This window comes from Grampus griseus (genome assembly GCF_964374135.1).
Source record: "Grampus griseus genome assembly, chromosome: 3".
NCBI lineage: Eukaryota > Metazoa > Chordata > Mammalia > Artiodactyla > Delphinidae > Grampus > Grampus griseus.
The window spans coordinates 162543908-162567157 of NC_139019.1; the positions used below are offsets into that span (position 1 = coordinate 162543908).

General features: G+C 42.4%; 1 protein-coding gene and 1 pseudogene across 2 annotated transcripts; both read left to right on the forward strand.

Moving 5' to 3' along the window:
* Window positions 1-841: 841 nt before the first annotated feature.
* Window positions 842-9940, forward strand: LOC309819962 (ETS domain-containing protein Elk-4-like; annotated as a pseudogene). The gene is made up of 4 exons: window positions 842-1143; window positions 3427-3536; window positions 4188-4341; window positions 8604-9940. The product of its transcript is annotated as an ETS domain-containing protein Elk-4-like (transcript).
* A 993-nt stretch (window positions 9941-10933) lies between these two features.
* On the forward strand, window positions 10934-21079 carry LOC309820378 (uncharacterized protein). Its single transcript, XM_082651088.1, has 4 exons — window positions 10934-11030; window positions 18360-18486; window positions 18692-18752; window positions 19429-21079. Exons 1-4 carry the CDS (start codon window positions 11028-11030, stop codon window positions 20903-20905), a joined length of 1668 nt encoding a protein of 555 aa, XP_082507214.1. The 5' UTR covers window positions 10934-11027; the 3' UTR covers window positions 20906-21079.
* Window positions 21080-23250: the final 2171 nt, after the last annotated feature.

Here is a 23250-nt window from a genome sequence, read left to right on the forward strand (position 1 = left end):
AAAAGAAATTGTTCGGAAAACAATCACATTGAACACACTTCTAGGTGTTGCAAGTCTAAGCCCTGATACTGTAATTTGAAATCACCCAAAAGAAATGGGCAGAATTCAGAATGTTCCTACACTGCTAAAGGGGGGAAAAAAAAGAAACAAAGGTGTAAACAAATGGAATGTAATAATAAAATATTTATTTTTTCTTATCTTCACGACTCTCTTGCTTCTTTGGAAATATTTTATATTTTCTATCAAGATCTATGATTAAATGTTTAAATGTTTACTTCAAAACAGAGTTTAAAAAGTGAATAAGGGGCAAACTCACGCAGGGGCAGTTCTGACCTGGAACAGTGAGGAAAGGACAGATCACCCAGGAAAGTCACCAAAGAGGAAACTCGACCCAAAGGATTCCCATAGAATGTCTGTGCCCAGGGAGATTCTGGGGACATAGACACTAGGCTTTTAAGCAACATAGTTCCAGGTGGTTAATCTCTGATTTCCTCTCATGTAAAAACATCCACAGGCAAAAAATATATCTTTAAAAAGAAGCATCCACGGCTCTGTGGAGGAATGATAAACAATACTGCGTACTTCAAAATGCACCACGGAGGACAAATATTGGTAATGAAGCTATGAACTGAAGAGGGGAAGATGGCGTTTGGGAACGTGGGGAAAGATCTGGAAATTTAGGCATTTACTGCCTGCTCTGGGAAGAGCTGGGGTGCAAGAACAGGGTCGTGGATTTGTGACCCTGTTCCTCAAACATTCGGAAAAGTGAGGGGAAGAAGAGTCCCCACCCCCGCCAGGGAGAAAGGAGGGACTAAGGACCCCACAGATCACAGCTCCACCTATGCATGAAGCCCTGACACCGAGTCCCCGGTTGTCCAGTGATCACCATCCCTGTGGACACCACACAATCTGGAGTAGACACGGTCGCAGCAGTGAGCGGAGAGGCCGCCCTGGGTCCCGACTGCCGGCCGCGCCCCGGGTGGACTCTGGTCTGCAGACTCTGGAGTTGACCGTGGGGAGGCCCGGGTCCCACCACGGCCAGTTCCAACTGGTCCTTCCGCCCCCGTCTTCCAACACCCGTCTTCCCAACTCACCATTTCCCAGTTTCTCTGGTTCTGCGCTGTCCACCTCACGACTCTCGTGGCAAGTGCAGGTCACAGCAACAGAGGCTGCCGCTGAGCCACTTGAGGACTTTAAGGGCAGAAATCACGCACCCAGGTCGAGGCCCGACTGAAGAGCAACAGAGCACGCAGACCACTCGCCCTGCGTAGTCATTGGAGCGTCGCCCACACGTCTGTAACCAGTGACTCCCCTGATTGGACAGTTTGCAAATCCCCGCCCTCCCGTGCCTGAGTGACAGCAAGCAGGAGGTCAGGTCTCAGAGCGGAGCTGGTATTGGCCGTGGGCGGGAACTGTCCCCTCCACCGACACTGCATTGAACCATGAGGCCAAGAGGCCCTCACGGAACTGTGCCACTTCTTCACAAACACGGACACTTACAAGTGATCTCCCCATATGTAATAATGAGTCTTGCTCCATTTTGATCTTTGATCATTTCCTGTGGGACCTCAGGGGCACTTGGTTCTGGTGGGAGGATGAACCCCACAGTCTAGACCAGGCCCCTGGGCCTCTCAGATGCTAGGTAACATCATAGTGAACGGCGAAGAGACCTCTTCCAGAACTGTGGCATCTAGAAAGGGACTGAGGGGGAGGGTGCCCCCTCCTGCAGGTAGGCTATGCCAGAGGGCTCAGGTTGCACTCTGCCGTCATGTCTCAAATCTCAGTAGACATGCTGAGCTCATGGGGGGCTGTTTCCAGGACCCAAGCCACAACGAGCAGCTGCGTGAAGGGTCAGATGGTCACGTCCTAGGACAGCTTATATTTCCAGGAGAGCCTAGTACCTGGTGGAAATTACAGCTTCAATGGCATAAAGTGTGAGCTAAGACGGGGCAGTTTCTTGAATAGAAACAAAATTGGTAAACAAGGAATGTGTTGCCTTCAAACATCATAACAACCTAGGAGACGCTGTGGGTGCTGAGAAGGACGATCTTTCTTCATGGTGTCAGGGAGGGAATTTACCAAATAATTTTTAGAAATTTAACCATGGTGTCAGGGCCTCACAGTATGTGTGAGCTAATGGCCCATCCACTTTTCATGAGTTCCCTTTTTCAATATCTGTATGTCCCGAATGAATGTTAAATAAACTTCCTCAAAGAGATGTCATTAATGTAATGTTATACCTCTGCTCGTGGAGCCTGGTGGAGGCAGGTCAGACTATACCTGCAGAGACTGTGTGCAGTGGCAATGGTACTGAGGTTACTGGAGGGTAACCAGTAAAGGTGTTCATGTCCTTTTAGAGGTGAAGGCTATCTGCAGCTGACAGGCTGTGGAAACAGGCACTGAACAGAAAAGACTTAGCCAACTCCATCCAATCCTATGACAGCAGGATATTTACCACTTGCTGATTGGATGGAGTTAGTACTTTCCATAATGTTGGAAACTAAAAAATAGGTGCGTATTTGATGTAACCACAGCCTCAAGTTTGCAGTGATCCATTGTGAGGTGTCATTCATTTTTCCAGGTTTAAGAATAGGTGAAATTGGCTGTTAAAAGGAGAAGTACCTTTACTTCTCCTTTTAAGAGGGGATAATCACCTCTTCACTAAATAACTTTTGTATAATGTTTTCCAATCCTTCAAGGCTCTGTTTAATTAACCTTGGGCCATGTTACATAATTTACTTGGAGGATAAGGTATGTGGGGTCCCATTCTGTGAAGCCAATTTGGAAGTGGCAAAGATTTAATTTAATTTTAATTTTTGAATCATTGGTTCAGAGTTTTCCTGTACTTTAGGACAATGCTTGCTATGACCATGAGGAATTTAGGCAAGAGAAGAGCTGGCTGATAGTTAAGGTGAGACATGCCTATTTGTTTCCTATCTTATATTCAGTAATTCCCCTAAGATTACCGGGGGTACCTTCCTTAAATTTAGTAGGATCCCAATATGACTGTAATTTGAGAACTGGTATTGATTAGTTGCATGAAGGTTTGTGAATTAGTGCATTACAGCAGATGGCAAACTTAATTCAGAACCTATGTTTTAGAGGCCCCAGAAAACAAACAGTACCCCTTTATCTCTTTTGTTGTATAAATTCTTTTAGTATATTTTGGATTTCCAATGGGTCAAATTGCAGGCCTTTCCTTTTTTTTTTGATTCCCTCTCTCTTGTTTGTTTTTTGTGTCACTGGATATACCTTGGGGGAGGGGTGTCCTCTCTACCCTGGTATTTATATACTTTTCTCCTCTAGAGGGCCTCATATAAACACCACCGGGATTAGAAGCTTTCCCCATGACAACTGGTTGCTTTATAGAATTTAAGGACCCCAGGCTTAAGTCAGGTTTGAACTAATCCCTTTGCTGTTCCACAGGGGTGCCATGAATGTTGTCCCCAATATAACTTGGACTGTCAGGATCTTAGCTGCAGTAGAGGCAGGGGCAGTAGCAACAGAAGAACTTGGTCCTGGTGAGAAGGGTCCTGGTGAGTCTCTGTATAAGGAGTATGGACTTGGCCTGCCATCTAATGGCTGCCGTTCCCCTCCCTTCTCTTTCTCATTTATTATTTTTTTAAATTTATTTATTTTATTTATTTTTGGCTGTGTTGGATCTTCATTGCTGTGCACGGGCTTTCTCTAGCTGCGGCAAGCGGGGGCTACTCTTCGTTGCGGTGCACAGGCTTCTCATTGCAGTGGTTTCTCTTGTTGTGGAGCATGGGCTCTAGGCGCTCAGGCTTCAGTAGTTGTGGCGCGCGGGCTCAGTAGTTGTGGCTCGCAGGCTCTAGAGTGCAGGGTCAGTAGTTGTGGCACATGGGCTTAGTTGCTCCGCGGCACGTGGGATCTTCCCAGATCAGAGCTCGAACCCGTGTCCCCTGCATTGGCAGGCAGATTCTTAACCACTGCACCACCAGGGAAGCCCCTCTTTCTCATTTTAAATGACAGCTGCTTCGGGAACAAGGACCTGATGGGCTCACCTCTTGCACAGGGTATAGTCCCTCTCTCCCACCACCTCCAGGGTACGCTGGGACTAACCCAGCCTCTGTCACAGTTTCTCTCTAACACACAGATATACACTGGCACAGACATCAACCCAGGATTCCTTCAGGAGCCCCAATCCCATATTCCTGCTCCCAAAGGCTTAGGAATTCTTGAAACTTTCAACACTGGTCAGCTGATCATAGAACTGAGTCCTGGTGGGGTTAACAATGGAACAGGGCAGCACAGCTCACAGCACAAGCTCCCCAGCACCCAGCAGCCCACAGTGCCGGCCGCCATCAGACAGCAGAGCAGGTGAGCGAGTCACAGCAAGAGAAGAGAGACAGACCCATGAGTGGTGGTCATGTCTGAACATGCCGCTTACGGCACCAACTGTTATGGTTATCTGCAGAGGTGTGGTTCCCATGTTGAGACTGATGCTGGTATATCATACACATACACATACACACACACACACACACACACACACACACACACACACGCAGGGTAGGATGAGGCTTATGACACAATTGGAGTCTCAGAAGAGAGCAGGAACCGCCTCTCAAGCAGCTCTGAAATGGCTTCAGCAAGCAAGGAAAGGATCCTGGCCTGGGTTTTTATCATGGCTAGGGGGTGTTAAAGAAAAAATATTCAATGACACTTGTCAAAGAGCGTAAAGCAAATTTTACCCAGAACCACTGTGACAGGTATAGAGACCACTGCAATGGGATTTCACAGGAGGTGAAAAATGAGTTTGGGCTCAACACTGAATACAGTATGGGCGAGTGGGAATTCATGGCCAGAGGTCAAGGTGGGGATGGAATATTAAAAGAAATAGTCAGGAGTTAGGGGGTTCTGACTAAACGGACGTAACAGGATTGTACCGAAGACAGGCCAGGGTGATCACACATCACTTGAGGGGTGATGAAAGTGGGGAAATGCGATCAGATATGGGGGGTAGGGGGATTCTGGTTCAACTGACAAAGCAGGGTTCTTACTAAAAATGGATTTACAAAGAACTACACAAATAGGCCTAGGAGGTTCAGGAGTCTGTTAATCAGGCTCAAACTTTAATAGTTTGAGCAAGGAAAAAATCTTTGAGGGGGGGCGAGGGCAGGGAAAGAGTTCTGCTTGTGCAGTTGGTATCTGAAGCCAGTGCCAGAGGAGGGAGCCCCAGGACTTTCTTAACAGCTTGTCCAGGTGGGGACACAAGGGGAAGAGGGAGAGACGGGTGGCGGGGGTGGGGGGGATTGGGGTGGTAAGCTGTCAGCAAACATCAACTCTGCAGATTCCAACTACTCATTACAAAGACAAAGGTGGGCAACAAATATATGCATTCCCAATTGCCTGTTCTTATATAAAAAAACACAGGAGGCTCAATAAATAATCAAAAGTGTATGTTGGGGGTGGCTGGAGTAACAGTGCTGAAGGAAACCAGGGTATGTTGGTGGTGAGTTACAATTTAGAAATAGAATTTCCTATCTTACAGAGTTACTTTGAAATAAACAGAAAAATTTATATATACAATGATTTACTATTTACTAATATTTCTCACCCTTTGTATATAAAAACCATTCTAAGATTTAATTCCTTTAAACACAATTACTGAAGTATAAACCATAAATTTTTCAGGAAAGGAAAAATTTCAAATCTCTGCTAACTAAAACGACAAGGTACATCCTGGTTTATCCTTCCACTCTATCTTTCATGGGGGTTATTTTCAGGAATAAGTAGAATATTATAATGCAGTAGAGGCTTGGCTTTAGCTCCTTAAATGTAGCAGGATTTTCAAAGATTTACATAAGCTTTGAATAGTTTTCCTCACATCAATTAAAAAAGGAAATCAATTGCTTTAGGCTTTTAAATTTCAATGTTCTCTAGGGACATGCATATACAAACATTGATCTGAAAATCAAACGTACCTGAAAACTTAAACATTCATCTCACATCTTGAGGTTCTCTTGCCTAAAAGGAACAAAAATTCTATTTAGTTCCACAATTTTCTTGCCTTGCTGACATCATTTCTCTCAATCAACCTAGATTTTTAAGCCCCCCCCAAACCAAAAATGTTATTTCTCACAGGGGAATTAATTATATAGTACTAAGGGAAACTAGAGCCAAATGGCTGCACTATTCAATGGATAAAAGAATCCAAAGAAGGAAACACAAATATTGGAATCAGTACAGATAAGTAGCCAGCAACCCACAGGACAAAAGGAGCCACGTTCAGAAAGTTTAACACACGCTAGGCTCTCCTGGTTGAGACAGAACTGCTGGACCAGGTCAGTCCCTGGTGGAGGAGGGTAGGGGCCAGCTGAGCAGCCACAGGAATAAACTCTCTCCCTCCTCTCTCTGGGTAATAATGGAACCACTCCCTTTCTCAGAATTCCATTCCCACAGTGAGAAAACTCATCAGGACTCAGTTTAAGGCTGTGACTAAAATAAGCTCCCAAATGCATAAGCTCTAACCCAGGACACAGTACTTGGAGACACTGACCTCAGGCCTCTGCTCCCAGGCACACTGCTACTGACCACCACTGATTTTTTTTTAAATTTATTATTATTTTTTTTTTTGCGGTATGCGGCCCTCTCACTGTTGTGGTCTCTCCCGCTGCGGAGCACAGGCTCCAGGCGCGCAGGCTCAGCAGCCATGGCTCACGGGCCCAGCCGCTCCGCGGCATGTGGGATCTTCCCGGACTGGGGCATGAACCCGTGTCCCCTGCATCAGCAGGCGGACTCTCAACCACTGCGCCACCAGGGAAGGCCCTGTTTTGTTTTTTTAAACTAGATTCTTTACATTTATCTGAATAGAAGATAGCCAATCTGGAAGTAGAAATAATTTTACATCTTCCTAACCAATCTTTAGGTGTTTTATTGCCTTTTCTTGTATAACGGTTTTGGCTAAAATCTCCAGTACGTTCTCAAGTAGAAGTGGCAAGACCAGATATCCTTGTTGTGTTCCTTATCTTCAGGTGAAAGCATCCAACCTTCCATCATTAAAAATATTAGCTTTAGGGACTTGCCTCGTGGCGCAGTGGTTAAGAATCTTCCTGCCAATGCAGGGGACACGGGTTCGAGCCCTGGTCTGGGAAGATCCCACATGCTGCAGAGTAACTAAGCCCATGTGCCACAACTACTGAGCCTGTGCTCTAGAGCCCGCACGCCACAACTACTGAAGTCCGCGCGCCTAGCAACAAGAGAAGCCACAGCAACAAGAAGCCCGCAACCAAGAGTAGTCCCCACTGGCTTCAACTAGGGAAAGCCCGCGCACATCAACGAAGACCCAATGCAGCCAAAAATAAATAAATTAAATAAATAAATTAAAAAAAAGAAAACATGCTCATTAGCACTATTGACAGAATAAGGTGTTTCCTATGCAATTAAGACTTATGTGAATATAAAGTAGAAGAGAATCGGAGAATATTCCCAAGCAGTAAAGTCTGAATAGTTTCCCGTTGGACACAAAAGGCCTTACAGAAAAATCTAAATCCCAATGGATTGTTCATATGGATCTTATAAAGACATCAGTGGAAAGCTACACCTCTATGAAAATGGAGTCAAATAAATCATTGGTGGGTTTGAGAATACTCTTTTTTTTTTTTTTTTTTTTTTTGCGCTACGCGGGCCTCTCACTGCTGTGGCCTCTCCTGTTACGGAGCACGGGCTCCAGACATGCAGGCTCAGCGGCCATGGCTCACGGGCCCAGCCGCTCCGTGGCATGTGGGATCCTCCCAGACCGGGGCACGAACCTGTGTCCCCTGCATCGGCAGGCGGACTCTCAACCACGTGCCACCAGGTAAGCCCCTGAGAATACTCTTAATTAGGAAAGCAAAGAATCTGAAAAATAAGCTGGAAGATGGTGTCCTTGACTCCGATGTATCTGTCTCTATCTGTATGATGGCTCGGAAATCTGACTAACGCCTTCTTCACATCAGCTTTCCAAATCTCATGCAAAAGAGGCTATTGGTGAATTCTACCATGGAACCACAAAAGGGATGAATTCTGGAATACCTAGTTCCTGATTTAACCTTCAGGGAGGATATCTCCAACTCTACATTTTATGGTCCTATCACATCCCTCTTCTTATATCAAAGTCTGCCTCAGTAAATGAAGATGTCACTATTGATCACTTGTATTTCCACCACATAATACACCTTAAACACTGTTTCAGGATCTGCTTTCTTGTGTAAGTAAATAGAGGGTAGCAATATAGAAAGTCCTGCTTTCCTTGATTATCAGTAAAGATTCACCATAAAGATAAAATATGGATATGGTTCATCTTCAGTTTTGTAACCATTACAAATTTTATATATATATATATATATATATATATATGATGTGGGCTTGAGTATTGACATTGTTAACTGAGATTGAGACTTCCAACTGATATGGCCTACAAATATTTGTGATGCTGCTTTTTTGTGTGTTTAATGTCATTTAAGAGGATGTTCATTTTCTTAAATAAATTAAAGTCTTATATCTGGCTCCACCACGGGGGTGTCAGTGGCTGCCTCACTGTCCTTGAGTTCTCAATGTTAGGAGGTGGCCGGTGGAGAGAAGCATGATGTTTGAGGCAGAGACCCTGAGGCAGCCTCGCAAGTGGCCTCCTTCATTGCTGTTAACAATGCCATCACCCTGTGGCAGTTCCTCCTTCAGCTCCTAAAGGAGCCTCAGAACGATCACATGATCTGCTGGACTTCTAATGATGGGGAGTTCAAGCATTTGTAGGCAGAAGAGGTGGCTCGTCTCCGAGGGATTCAAAAGAACAAGCCTAACATGAATTATGACAAACACAGCCGACCCCTCAGATACTATTATATGAAGAATATCATTGAAAACGTGAGGGGTCAGAAGTTTGTGTACAAGTTTGTCTCGCACCCAGAGATTTTGAATACGGTTCCTATGCCAGTGGGCAGGCTTGAGGGAGACTGAAGCTTTACACATCAGTGAAGTCAGCAGCGAGAGCTCCATAGATGAGGAGAATGGAGGGAAAAAGAAGCCACCGCAGCCTGGTGCCAAGACCCCTAGCTGCAGTGACTACAGACACTCTGGCTTATATTCTTCATTTACCCTCAAATCTTTGAACTCCTCCAATAGGAAGCTTTTCAAATCTATAAAGGTTGAGAATCCAGCTGAGAAATTTGCAGAGAAAAAAATCCCCTCTGTTATCAAATTTGTAACACCTTCCAAAAAGCCACCAGCAGAAACTCTTGCTGCCGTCAATTCAACTGACCCAAGTATTTCTCCATCTTCCAAGGAAACTATCCAAGCGTTGGAGAGTTTATATTCCCCCAAACTGCCTTCCCTAGAAACACCAACTTCTGCATCCAGCACAACTGCTGCTTTTACCACCACACCTCCTATTTCATCCGTTTGCCCTTTTCAGGAACCTCCTAGAACACCTTCACTACCGCTGAGTTCCAACCCAGACATGGACCCAGACATGGACGCAGACGTGGACGCAGACAGGGAATTAGTGGCTTCTCAGCCAATGGAAATTCCAGATAACTTGTCACCGGAGCCTAAAGACCAGGATTCAGCTTTGCCAGAAAAGGACAAAATAATTCATCAAGGTCCAAGAAACCCAAAGGGTTAGAGCTGGCACCAACCCTCATGATCACAAGTAGTGATCCAAGCCCACCGATAATATTAAGCCCATCTCTCCCTAGAGCTTTTCTTAGGCCAGCACTATTTTCACAGACACCCATCTTACTGTCTTGGAGTCCCTCGCTCTCCAGTATCTACTTTTGGAGTATTCTCAGCCCTGTTGCTCCCCTAAGTCCAGCCAGACTTCCAGGTGCTAAAACACTTTTCAAGTTTCCTTCTGTGCTGAACAGTCATGGTCTGTTCACTGTCTAGCCTGGATGGACCTTCCACCCCTGGCCCATTTTCCCCAGATCTACAGAAAAAATAACCTATGCACTTGTGGAATGAGAGAACCAAGGAATAAAGAAACAGACAGACATCGAACAAGAATACTTTTAAAGTGCGCAATTGATACTTCCACAATGATAATAGTCTATTGTGATTTCTGCCATTTCCCATTAAAATGCTTATTTAGGAGTCCCTCAAAAAAATAAAAAGATTCACTCTCTTCCTACATTTCAATTATACTATACAGTATAAGTGTATCAGATCATCATGTTGTCATCTTTAAATGCAGTTTTATTAGTCAGTTATCCCTCAGTACAGCTGCGGGTGGGGGGCAGGAAGAGTTTCCAGGTACACTCCAATGTTAAGTACAACTTACTGTTTTTCTTCTGTCAGTGAAAATGGGAATACAATTGCCTTATATATATTATAGCTGTTGACATTTCAAAGTTTTATAGGCACACAGGGAACACTAATCTAAAATAAATTTCCTTCTAGTGTAAAATGTACAGCTGAGAAGTTAATGCACACACCTCACAGCTTGTGGTTTGACTGAGATTTGTCCTGGCACCCAGCTAGGACTGAGTGATTCAGACCTCCTACCAAAGCCAAGTGCTCTGGGATTCTTCAGCTTAAGTACCTAATGAGTGGGGATGGGGAGGGATGGGTGGAAGGCTCAGCGCTGTCAAGGCGCAAAGATGAAACTGGAGCCAGCCTCTTTATTACAAACGGTGAGTTCACATCTAAGTGTCTGCCTTTCTTAACAAGAAGCACGGTTCCATGCCAGGGAATCCCAGGCCAGGGAAAAGTTCTGTTACAAACTTTAAGTGCCAGGCGAGGACAGATTCAATCCCAGCGGCGCTAAGTGATTCAACTGAGTCAGGCTGCCTCCCGCAGGTTGTCACTCAGGCACGAGGGGGCGGGGTATTGGAAATCTGTCCAACCGGGAGGCTGCTGAGGCAGGTGGGTGGGGCGATGCTCTGCACTGGCGTGGACGTCATTTCTTTCTCCAATTGCGCCTAGAGCCGCTGGCTGTGTGCGGTTCACTACCCCTGGAGAGCCCTCCATGTCACGTATCTGCACGGGTCTTTGGAGTCGTTAAGAAGGACTCAGACTCAGGAAAGCTCGAAATGGTGAGTGTGGTGCCCCAGGCTGCGGCCGCCGCGGAGGGACTGGTCGAAATCGGCCGAAGCCGGCCATCTTTTTGACACGGCCTCCTAGCGCTCCACGCCGGAGTCTACGGATACGCGGGGCCTGCGGCGCCGCTCGTACCTCTGTCCCCTCCGGCTCGCAGCGTGGGGATTGGCCCGGCAGCCGGGACCCCAGGCGTCCTGTTCTGTCACTTCGTGCAGGAACTTCCGCCCCGGCGTCTCTCTGCGCGGCTCTGCGCCCGCAGCCCCTCTTCTCTCCCGGATTGTGCTGTGAACTCGGGCGCCGTCTTCAGGTGACAATCGTGACTCGTTCTCCAGGATTCGGTCCTGGGATTATCTGTTCCCTGACGGGTCCCAGCCCCTCCTAGCTGCCCAGGGGGCACCCGTTTTCCTCTGAGTTTTCCAAATGTTTGGGAAGCAAAGTCTCAAATCAAAGGCCCGCGAGCAGAGTAGCTCTTTGTAGGGCTTGTAGTAAATCATTACATTTCCATGTTATTCCCCGTCTTCACAACGTCAGTTTCCCCTCTCCGATTCACATCGTCTGTCAACTGTTCATCTTCCGTGGTCCATTTCACACAAACCCAATATTTTAATTGTTTTTACTATTTGCGCAGAGTCGTGGATTGCATTGGGAAGGGGGGCGGTCGGTGTATGTTTTACAGGAGCGGGAAGCCAAGAATAACTACTTGGAAGTAGGTGTATGAAATTCTTTCTCCTCCCCGTTTTTTTTTCTGGGAAGACATCCTATGGGAAGTCCTTTTGTCGAGGTTTTTTATGAAACTTTTCTGGATGATCTGTGCTGTGACCACTGCCCGTCCCTGGGTTAGTCCCCTTCAAAAGATTTATTCACTTATTTAAGTTTTTCTTTTCAATAGTGTAAAATGTATTTAATTAATAGAGCTTGAAAGACCATGTAAAATATTAACAAAGAGGTAAGAGAGTTGAATTTCAGGGGGAAAAAAATTTTCAGTATTACATTCCAGTTGTTAAGAATTTTTGTTTCACTTTTTTAATTCCCTGAGTAAGGTGAGTTCTTTTGGAGTCTCCTTTACTGTTCGTTGATTTCAAATGAAATGTCAGGATTTAGACTTGGAGACAAAAAGTATTCAAGTGTGATTACTTACGTACTAATTAAACTTGCCTTGGAAATAATAAATGACTGACATATTTTTCCTGAAAGTAATAGATCACTTGGGGTTTTCTGGGTGAATTAATAAAAGTGGCTGAGAATTTTCTTCTCATTTCCACGTACACACTGGGTTTGAGTGATTTTGCTGAATTGTCCAAACAGGGTTTCTGTATTTAAATGATCACTGGTGCTTACCGTATTTAAAGACTTGTTCTACTGTCACCACACTAATTTTAAGACATTTCCATCACTCCCAAAATGAACCTCATGTCCATTAGTAGTAACTCTCCCTTCTCATCCCGAGGCCTAGGAAATCACTAATCTATTTTCTGATTCTATATATTTGCCTTTCTGGGTATCTTACATAAAATATCAGTAGTGGTTGAGAGCGCCTGTAGTGGGGAGCAGAGCCTGAAGTCAGTATCTTCAAACTAAGGCCCCCTTTGAGCCTGCACAGGGAAGTGGATCTTCCTGGACATCCTCCTCCTGCCCAATCCTACCTGCTCACACCCACCAATGGTAGTCCTTATACTGTGAGAAGCTGCAGAGCCCTGAAATCTGGGGGGTGCAAGTTCACAAGGGTATAGAGATGTTGCCCTTTCAGGGTGGTACTTGTGATTTCCTTTAGCCTAGGCATTTTTTTTTTTTTTTTTTTTTTTTTTGCGGTACTCGGGCCTCTCACCGCTGTGGCCTCTCTCGTTGTGGAGCACAGGCTCCGGACGCGCAGGCTCAGTGGCTATGGCTCACGGGCCCAGCCGCTCTGCGGCATGTGGCATCTTCCCGGACCGGGGCATGAACCCGTGTCCCCTGCATCGGCTGGCGGACTCTCAACCACTGTGCCACCAGGAAAGTCCTAGCCTAGGCATTTTAAATGTTATATTGAGTGGTCCCTCCATGATAATAGGTGCACTCAGAGTGTAATTTGTGCCCATTGAGAAGTCTGTGAGGATGAGGTGTTCTGTCTCGTGGACAAAGGGTTTATGAATATGGGAGTCCATTTGGATCAGAACCTTAACCTGAATCAGGCTTAGAGTTTCCTGACTTGTGATAATGGAAGCCTGGGGTAGGGAGAGCTTCCCTGCTTACAGGACTGGGGAGGGTTTGTGGAGCTCCCAGAGTTTATTCCTGTGGCTGCCCAGGTGTCCCTGCCCTCATTGAGGGACTGACCGTTTACAGGAGTTTTATCTCAACCGGGCTTATCTAGACTCTCAAGTCTGTAAAGATGTTCAACTTTCTGAATATGGGCTTCCGAATTGTACGGACACAGCCTGCTTGTATGTTTTGATTCCAATATTTGTGTTTCTTTTCTTGGATTCCTTTATCCATTCAAGATTACAGCCCTTTGATTCTATTTTCCATTAACACTTGGGCTTTTAAAATCTATGTTGATTAACAAATACCATCTAAGGCAAGAAAATTGTGAGGTCAAGTAGAATTTTTGTTTCATTTAGACAAGAGAACCTCAAGACGTGGAATGGGTGCATTTAAGTTCTCAGGTGCTTTTCCATTTTTAGGTCAGTGTTTGTAAGTGCCTGTCCCTAGAGAACTTTAACAATTAAAAGTCCTCTAGTATTCCTAAAGCAAATGAATTTCTATTTTAATGGATGTGGGAGAAAAGAAGAAACAAATTCTATTTCAATTGATACGAGGAAAACACCTCAAAGTTTATGTCAATCTTTCAAATTCCTAGTCCATTTAAGGCTTAATTGCAAACCTAAAATACAGTGTAATATGCCACTTATTTCTGAAAATATCTCCAACGTTTACTGTAATGGCGAGAAAACCTATAATATCCTGTGTGCCTTTAGTTAGAAAGGGAGTTTTCATTTTTTTGTGGTTTACACTTTTATATCCATTACTGTTTAAAGGATCAAATCTTGCAGTGGTTTTCTATATAGAATGGTTAAAATTAAATTCCTAAGGGAAGAAATTAAGACTCCCTGCCCACATGTTGCCCCACTTCTCTGCTCTTAATGCCAGCCACCCTCAGATAACCAGTTTTGATTAAGCCTTCATCATCTTTTTAGTGTTTTTTTATATAAAACAATCCAGTGCAAATGCCTGTTTTTCTTAAAGTTTTTATTCTAGTAATGATTATTTGGGACCCACATATTTGTTGTTTCACTACTGAAAGTTAAGCCTCACCCCCTGCCTTTCCCCTCGTGCCTCTTACTTGGACAGGCTGATAAGAAAGTGTGGAGGCTCCTGCTCTGTGAGCTGCTGTTTGCTGGGGAGATTTTCCTGTGCCCTGTGCTGCCCTGTGTTGCACTGCTGACCCCACCAAGCCTGGGCTGTATACAGGGAGGATACTGAGTTGAAAGTTTCTGTCAGTTTTTTGTACTTTGGGAGCAGGAATATGAGAATGGGGCCCTCCTTCCTGTGGTCCTGGGTTGATGTCTGAGAGGGAACCTATCTGTGTTTAGAGTGAAGGTGTGACTGAGGCTGGGTTTGCCCAGACATTAGTGCTGAGGGTAGGACTGGGGGAGTAGGAAGATGATTATACCCTGTGAATGAGGTGAGCCCAAAAAACGGTCACTACTTTCAAAAGAGCCGTTATTTTAGCGAAAGAGAAGAGACAGGGAAAGGCAGCCTGTAAGTGGTGAGATTCCAGAAGGCTCACCAAAACTTTTAAGTAACTCTGAGGCTGTTGCCCCTGCATCTGTTGCAACAAAGATCCTTAGCCTCTCGGTTACAGTCGACAACACTCACCGTCTCAGCTTGGCACAGCAAAGGGATTTGTTCAAACCCAACTTGAACTCGGGTTTCTTAAGCTCTATAAGGCAATCAGTGTCATGAGGAGACCTCTAGCCCTGCGAGCAGTGATGGGAGGCTCTCTGAGGAGGGCCTTAAGTTGGCCATAGGCTTCTGATGCAAGGCACTGTCCTAGGTCTCACATTAATATGCCATTAAAGCTGCAATTATCCCCCCATACTGGGATCTCTTACAAACAGAGGACTCCACTCAGGTGCCTATTATGGCTTTGGTACTGGAAACAGCACCCCAGGAGCTCAGCTCGGCCACTGACACCTACTTGTGATACGATGGAGCCAAACCTTGGCCGTTGGGCTTATGCTCCCTTGGAGAGATGACATTTCTTTCTTCAGTCCTTTGAAAGATGCTGTGGTGCTGTTGGAGCCACCCTCTCCAACACCTTGGTTCCCTGGGTAGCTGCCTGGGATTCACTGAATACACAGCTCTGGGGAGTGAATAGACTGAAGATGACAGTACACCCTGGAACATGATGGAGCTCAGTGGAGAGTTGCTCCCCTTCATCCCTTAGTTGAGACAGCCTTGATGAAGGACCAAAACCAACTGTCGCCACACCTAACCAAACATCAAGCAGTCATCAGGATGAGTTGTAATGAGTCAGTGCTCTTTTTTTAAAATAGACTTCAGCTTTTTTTAGGTTTACTAGGAAGCTGATCAGAAATTACAGAGTTCCCAAATAACGCCTCGGCATCCACACAGTAGTCATTATTCTTTAAATCTTGTATGACTGGTCTATTTGTTACAATTACTGAACCAATACTGATGCATTAAAGTGGGCAGGTGACATTAGCGTTGACTTTTTGTGTTGCATAATGTATGGATTTTGCAAATGTATAATAACATGTATTAATCATTTCTGCACATATAGTGTAATTTTACTTTCCTAAACTTCCTCTCTGCTTCAGAGATTGATTTATCTCTTCCTCTAATCCCGAAATCCTCCAGAACCAAAGATCATTTTCCTGTCTCATGCTTTTGTCTTTTCCAGAATGTCATATACTTGGAATCATGTTGTATATAGCTTTGTCAGATTGGGTTCTTTCACTTAGCAATATACTTTTATGCTTCCTCCATGTGTTTTCATAGCTCTACCTCATTTCTTTTCATCAGTGAACAGTATTTCATCGTATGGCTATACCACTCATTATTTATTTGACTCTTGAAAGATATCTTGCTTACCTCTGACTTATGCCAGTTATGAATAAAGCCCCTACAGGTGTTCGTGTATGGGTTTCATGTGAACCTAAGAGCTATAAGAGTTGAAGTCATTTGGACAGATAGCAAGGAGTGTGATTGCTGGATCTTACTCAGTATGTAGTGTTTTGAAAGGAAGCTCCTGTTTTCCACTGTAGGGCTACCAAATTCCATTTCCCCCAGTAATGAATGAGGATTTTCTTCACCTTTTCACCAATATTTGTTGTTTTGAGTGTTTTGCATTTTAGCCATTAAATAAGTGTGTAGTGATATCTCATTGTTTCATTTGCAATTTCCCATTGACATTTGATGTTGAGCACATTTTCATATTTCCTGTTTCCCTTCTGTATGTCTTCTTTGGGAAGCTGTTTGTTAGATATTCAGCCAGTTTTTCATTGGTGGTTTGTCTTCTTACTTTGACAATAATACGTTAGATATTTTGAATACCAGTCATTTATCATGTATGCATTTTATAAGGATTTTCTCCTATTCTGTGATTTTCACTCTCTTTACACTTTCTCTTGAAAGAGGCATTTTTCATTTTAATGAAGTGAAATTATACTTTTTTTCCTTTTATAAATCTTGTGATTGTTGTTATATTTGATAATTTGTTACCAAACCCAAGGTGACCTAGATTTTGTTCTGTGATATTTTCCAAGAGTTTATTACTTTTGCATTTTACGTTTTTCTCTCTAGCTTCTTACAGTGTATTCTCTTCGTTTTTTCCCTAGTTTGAATATGATATACTTTGATCTCCATTTCTGTGTTTTCATGTTTTCTGTTCACTGAGCTTCATGAATCTATAGGTATTGTCTATCATTAATTTTAGAAAACTCTTAGTTGTTACTTACATGTTCTATTTCTTTCTTTCTTTTCCTTTAGTTAATTTCATTATGAGTATCTTAAGTTTTGTGTTAAAGAAGGTTATGCCAGGCTTCATAAATATTGTGTTGTATCTTTTAGTTCTTTTTGGTCTTTTTGTTAGACTCTGGTGAAACAGATTCTTTTGGGTATAGGCGTTAAGAACTGAATATTTGGGTCATATTTTAAAAACATCTTTTCTTTTTTCCAGTTTTAGGACATTGGTTTGCCCTTTGAAGTCAGTGCTCTTATGTCTCTGGGAGGACTTGTTTATTTCAAGCTTTTAAATTCTCTTCTTGTGAGATTAAGAATCACAGCTTCTAAATTCATAAATCCCAGAACTAGATTTTCACCTGGCAGTAGCCAGTGTGGCTGCATGCCCAACACTTGTAGCTGAAATTGCAGAATGGAGACTTTATGTTGTGTTGGAGAAAACCACTGATGAAACCTATACATATTTTCTAATCATGGGAAAATTCACCATCACACTATTATGGACCTCAGTGAACCCCCTTGCAAACTGTAGCTCTTAAACTGTTCCTTAAGGACAGGCCCAGGGTATACTGTTAGGGTGTGATGAGAAGAGTTTTTCTGGTATGTAATTGCACTGTGTGTTCTAAAATTTGGCTGGAAGCAGCCCTGAGGCACATGAGTATAGGGATTTTGTGGTCTAATATAATATTGCTTCTTCCTCATGAGTGAGCTCTAAGTTTCAAATTTTCTAGCTGCATCAAATTATATATAGAGAGAAAGGAAAAATAGAGTCTTTGATAATTGTTACACAAGTAGAAGGCAATGGTTCCCCAGAAGAATATATTCAGGCGTCTGCATCTGATTTCTTTAAAGGCCTGGAGGACTTTGAGAGAATGTGGCCAGCTGGGATTTGTTAAAAGTTCGATTTCTCCAGGCACCTGGACTCTGATGTTAGATGATGGGACTAGGAAAAAGCTTCCAGTTCTTGACAGTGTTTCTATTCATTGAAGCCTCATGAGTCTTGATCCTCTTCCTTATGAAATGCTGTAAATGGAGCATCATAGGAAGAAGATGAAAGAATTTTTTTCACAAGAAATTGATGTTCTTAAAATGATATTTGTTTTATTTGTACAGTATTTCTGTCATTTCCCTGCATTCTCTGGGCTCTGCCATTGTGATATAAGTGATAATGTGTAAATAATTTTCTTTTTTTCATGATGCTGCTAAATTATTGAGGAAGTGTGGAGAGTAAGTTTCTCATGATCAAGTCATAGAATAACTTTGTAAATAACAGAATCGTACGTAAACTTCCTATAAATGAAGTGTGGATGTCTAGTTCTGTCAATCTCATGTGTCTCGGTGTACACATATTTTCGGTATTTTAGGACTCAGTGACCATAGAGGATGTGGCTGTGGACTTCACACTGGAGGAGTGGGCTTTATTGTGTCCTTCACAGAGGACACTCTACAGAGATGTGATGCAGGAAACCTTAAGGAATCTGGCTGCAGTCGGTAAGAATGAAGAAATTCCCTAACTTTGTCAATTAGATAAGAAGTATTTCTTACCTGTCAATATTGTTCCAAGATGTGGAACGTGGAAAGGGAAGACATTGGTAAAGAAACTAGAAATGGTCAGAGCTCATCCTGGACCTAGAATCTAATAATTTTTCTATAATTTATAGTACTTTGGGATCATTTTTCTGGGTCTGCATTTCAGGAGCAAAACGGGAATATCATGACATTGAAGATCAGTACAAAAACCAGGGGAGAAAATTAAGGTGAGTCACACTTAAAATACAAAGCACCGTCTCGTGAGAATTGCAGTAATATTATGAAAAATTTAAAAGAAGCAACATAATAACCCTGCCTTCAAATTGAGGTTTGTTTGTTTGTTTTAATTTATTTTTGGCTGTGTTGGGTCTTCATTGCTATGTGCAGGCTTTCTCTAGTTGCAGCGAATAGGGGCTGCTCTTGGTTGCTCTGTGCGGGCTTCTCACTGTGGTGGCTTCTCTTGTTGCAGAGCACGGGCTCTAGGCTCACGGGCTTCAGTAGTTGTGGAACCTGGGCTTAGTTGCTGCACGGCGTGTGGGATCTTACCAGGCTAGCGCTTGAACCTGTGTCCCCTGCATTGGGAGGTGGATTCTTAACCACTGCACCACCAGGGAAGCCCCATATTGAGTTATTCTTAGAAAATGTTTCCCAAAAATATTTTCTTAAATGGGATATAAATATTTAGTGTTTGCAAAATAGTTCACTTGCAGTCATTAACAATGAAACCTATACTTGAATATCACTTTTTAATAGAAGGTGTGAAGTCCCATTGAGAACATTCAGTGTATTCAATTTCTAACAGTTCACACATGATAGAAAACCAGTTCCTATAATTCATAATAAATATAATAAATGTAAAATGATTAATGAAGAAGTCATTAATAATATTCTCATTTATTACAGAACTTTTATGGTAGAGAGATTCTGTAAAAGTAAAGACATTAGTTTATGTGGAGAAAATTTCAACCTTATTCCAAATATCAATCTGAACAAGAAAACTCCTGGATTACAACCATGTGAATGCAGTGCATGTGGAACAGTCTTCATGGATCATTCATCCCTTAATAGACACATGAGATGTCACATTGAACACAAAACACGAGAGTATCAAAAATATGGTGTAAAGCCATATAAATGTAAAGAATGTCGGAAAGCATTCATTTATCCTGGTTCTCTTCGAATGCATGAAAGGAGTCACACTGGAGAGAAACCCTATGAATGTAAGCAATGTGGAAAAGCATTTCCATATCAGAAATCCTTCCGAACACATAAAAGAATTCACAGTGGAGAGAAACCCTATGAATGCAAGCAATGTGGTAAAAGATTCAGTGCTCAAAAACGTTTCCAAATACATGAAAGTAATCACACTGGGAAAAAACCATATGAATGTAAGGAATGTGGGAAGGCCTTCACGTGGGAAACAAGCTTTCAACAACACATGGTAACACACACTGGAGATGGATTTTATAAATGCAAGAAATGTGAGAAGGCATTCATTTATCCCAGTTGTCTTCGAATGCATGAAAGGAGTCACAACGGAGAGAAACCCTATCAATGTAAACAATGTGGAAAAGCCTTTAAAAGTCCTGAAACTATTCAAATACATGAAAGAATTCACAGAGGAGAGAAACCCTATGAATGTAAGCAGTGTGGCAAAGCCTTTAATTATTTCAGTTCCTTCCAAATACACAAAAGAAATCACACAGGAGAGACACTGTATGTATGTAAAACATGTTCTAAAGTACTGAGTACTGCCAGTTCTCTTCGAAATCATGAAAGAATCCACACCGGAGAAAAGCCCTATAAGTGTAAAGAATGTGGGAAAGCCTTCACATGGCAAAAAACCTTTCGAAAACATATGATAACACACACTAGAGATGGACCTTATAAATGTAAAAAATGTGAGAGAGTATTCATTAATCCCAGTTCTCTTAAAATACATGAAAGGATTCACAGTGGAGAGAAACCATATCAATGTAAACAATGTGGCAAAGCCTTTAGTTACTACTGTTCCTTGCGAGTACACAGAAGAACTCACACTGGAGAGAAACCCTATGTATGTAAACAATGTGGAAAAGCCTTTAGTTGTAATGAAAGCCTTCAAACACATGAAAGAATTCACACAGGAGAGAAACCGTATCAATGTAAACACTGTGAGAAAGCCTACAGATACCACAGTTCTCTTCGAACCCATGAAAGGAGTCACACTGGAGAGAAACCTTATCAATGTAAACAATGTGGTAAATGTTTTAGTTCAAAAAAAGGTTTCAAAGTTCATGAAAGAACCCATACTGGAGAAAAACCCTATGAATGTAAAATATGTGGGAAAACCTTCCGTTCCACTTATGTTCAACTGCATGAAAGAATTCACACTGGATAAAAAACCTATCAATGTCAGGAATGTGGGAAGGCCTTCATTTATCTCTCAATCATTTGAAGACACATGAGACTGCACACTGCATAGAAAACATATAAAGTGTGGAGAATGGGAAAGGCTTCTCTGATCTCAGTAGTTTAAAAGGATGAAAGGATTCCCTAGATAAAACTGCATTTGTAAACAGCCTGGGTAACAACTTCAGTTGGCCAACATCATGTATGAGAATTTCCATGAAGAAGAAGTATAAATGTAAATAACATGAGATAACTTAATGGAAAGTACTCCATGCCTAATGTTCCAGAAAACCTTCAATATGAAAGAGTTTTTTTTTAAGTTTTATAAATATGTTGTTTAGTAAGGATCTTTCTTCAAGTGTATCCTTGAACAGTGGATTTCTCCTAATTTTAGAAATGAATATTAATGTGAGGTAATTGTGTACATCGTCTTTCAACAATAGTACATAAGATTTAAAGGTAGTGATTTTTCCTTTAATCAGATAATGATTATTTTTCTTTCCATTTTAACCCTGTTGGATCCATGGGTGAACTTAAGTGTATTTCTTTTTTTTCCTTTTTTTTTTTTTTTGGCTGTGCCATGCGTCATGTGGGATCTTAGTCCCTTTACCAGTGATCAAACCTGCACCCCCTGCAGTGGGAGCACAGAGTCTTAACCACTGGATTGCCAGGGAAGTCCACAAGTGCATTTCTAATATGCAGTTAGTCTTAAATTTTTATAATGTTCTATTCATTCTCAGTTAATGAGCCATTGTAAAATGGCAGTTTGGTATTTGTTGGGTTATGCCTAGTAGCTTTGTGTGGCAGTTCCTGGATATTCATAATCTATTATATATAGTACCCTTTTCACTGAGAAAGATACTTTTTGGTGGTGGTGAGTATAGGAACCTTTTTTCATTTTCCATTATACTAAACACTTGGAATAAATTTTATGTATGGGAAAGATGTCAAAAAATATAGTTTCATGTAAGTTATGCTTTGTATTTCCTTCTGACTGGTATTTGGTGAATAAACTGTGAGACTTGTGATAATACAAAAAAATCTATGGAGTTGGAGATATCTTGCCTGTGAGTAATATTAAGATCTAGACTTTCCATAATCCATCCCCTTTTTCGTTCCATATCAGCATTCACCAATAGCTCACCTGTGTGTGATTTAAAAGCAGGTACAAAGAAGATACTCTTCAGATACTGGAATCCCCACACTGGTAGAGAGGCAGATTCATAGGAGCTTCAGTGACACCATCTTCCACCTTATTTTCCAGACTCTGTCCTTATAGTCAAGAGTGTTGTTAACACCACCAACAAATGTTTGATTTCCATTTTTATGGATATATAGTTTCCCCTGCTGTCTTCATACCTTCTACATCAGAGATGCATCAGAGTTTGAATTTTTTCTGTAAGGGCTCTTGTGTCCACTGTCTAAGTATTCCAGTGTTTTATGGTTGGGAATATTCTCTGATTCCACTCTTCTTTGGATTATATCTTCATAATGTCTAATTTGTGTAGGAAACACTTTGTGCTGTTAATAGTGCTAGTGAGTATGTGTTCCTGACTCACCATAGCATTTACAATGGTGCCACCAAAAAGAATGACATGGGAGTTTGTTTCTCTGCTGCGTTGTACAGTGGCTTCCTTGACCCATTGTTTACATGTGAGAATAAGCACCTTCCGTCAGGAAGATGGTGGGTTTTTCCTGTTAATTGTAGCTGAATATAACCCCTCAATGTGTTTTTTATTTTATTTTATATAATTAAAACTGAATTTTTTTGTAAAACAGTTTTTGTAGTCGTTTCAAATATTTTACCAATTCTTTGATGCTTTCGTTAGTTAACACATGTTGTTTTTCATTTCCTAAAAGAATATATTGAAGTACCCATTTTATAAATATTCAGAAAAACTTGCAGTTTTCTTCATTTGATCATTATACAATATGAGTCTGTGAATTTTTATCCTGTGAATAGAAGGTCAGCTACTTTATCCTCAGGCCATTTCTTATTTTTAGTTACAGTTTTGTCCTGGATCTAATTTCTACTCATCTGCAAAAGTTTAATCTTGGGTTTTTTTCGGTGCTGTCTTGCCAGTGATCACAAGATCATACCTCTAGTCAAATACGGGGGCAAAACGAATTCAATTAAGAATTATTACAGGCAGGCTTCCCTGGTGGGGCAGTGGTTAAGAATCCGCCTGCCAATTCAGGGGACATGGGTTCGAGCCCTGACCTGGGAAGATCCAACATTCCGTGGAGCACCTAAGCCTGTGCACCACAACTACTGAGCCTGCGCCCTAGAGCCCATGAGCCACAACTACTGAGCCCACGCACCGAGAGCCCTGC

Coding starts and splice junctions, on each gene's coding strand:
- LOC309820378 (XM_082651088.1), top strand. Junction 18,487..18,691: donor AAGGAATCTGGCTGCAGTCG/GTAAGAATGAAG, acceptor TCTGCATTTCAG/GAGCAAAACGGGAATATCAT. Junction 18,753..19,428: donor AACCAGGGGAGAAAATTAAG/GTGAGTCACACT, acceptor CATTTATTACAG/AACTTTTATGGTAGAGAGAT.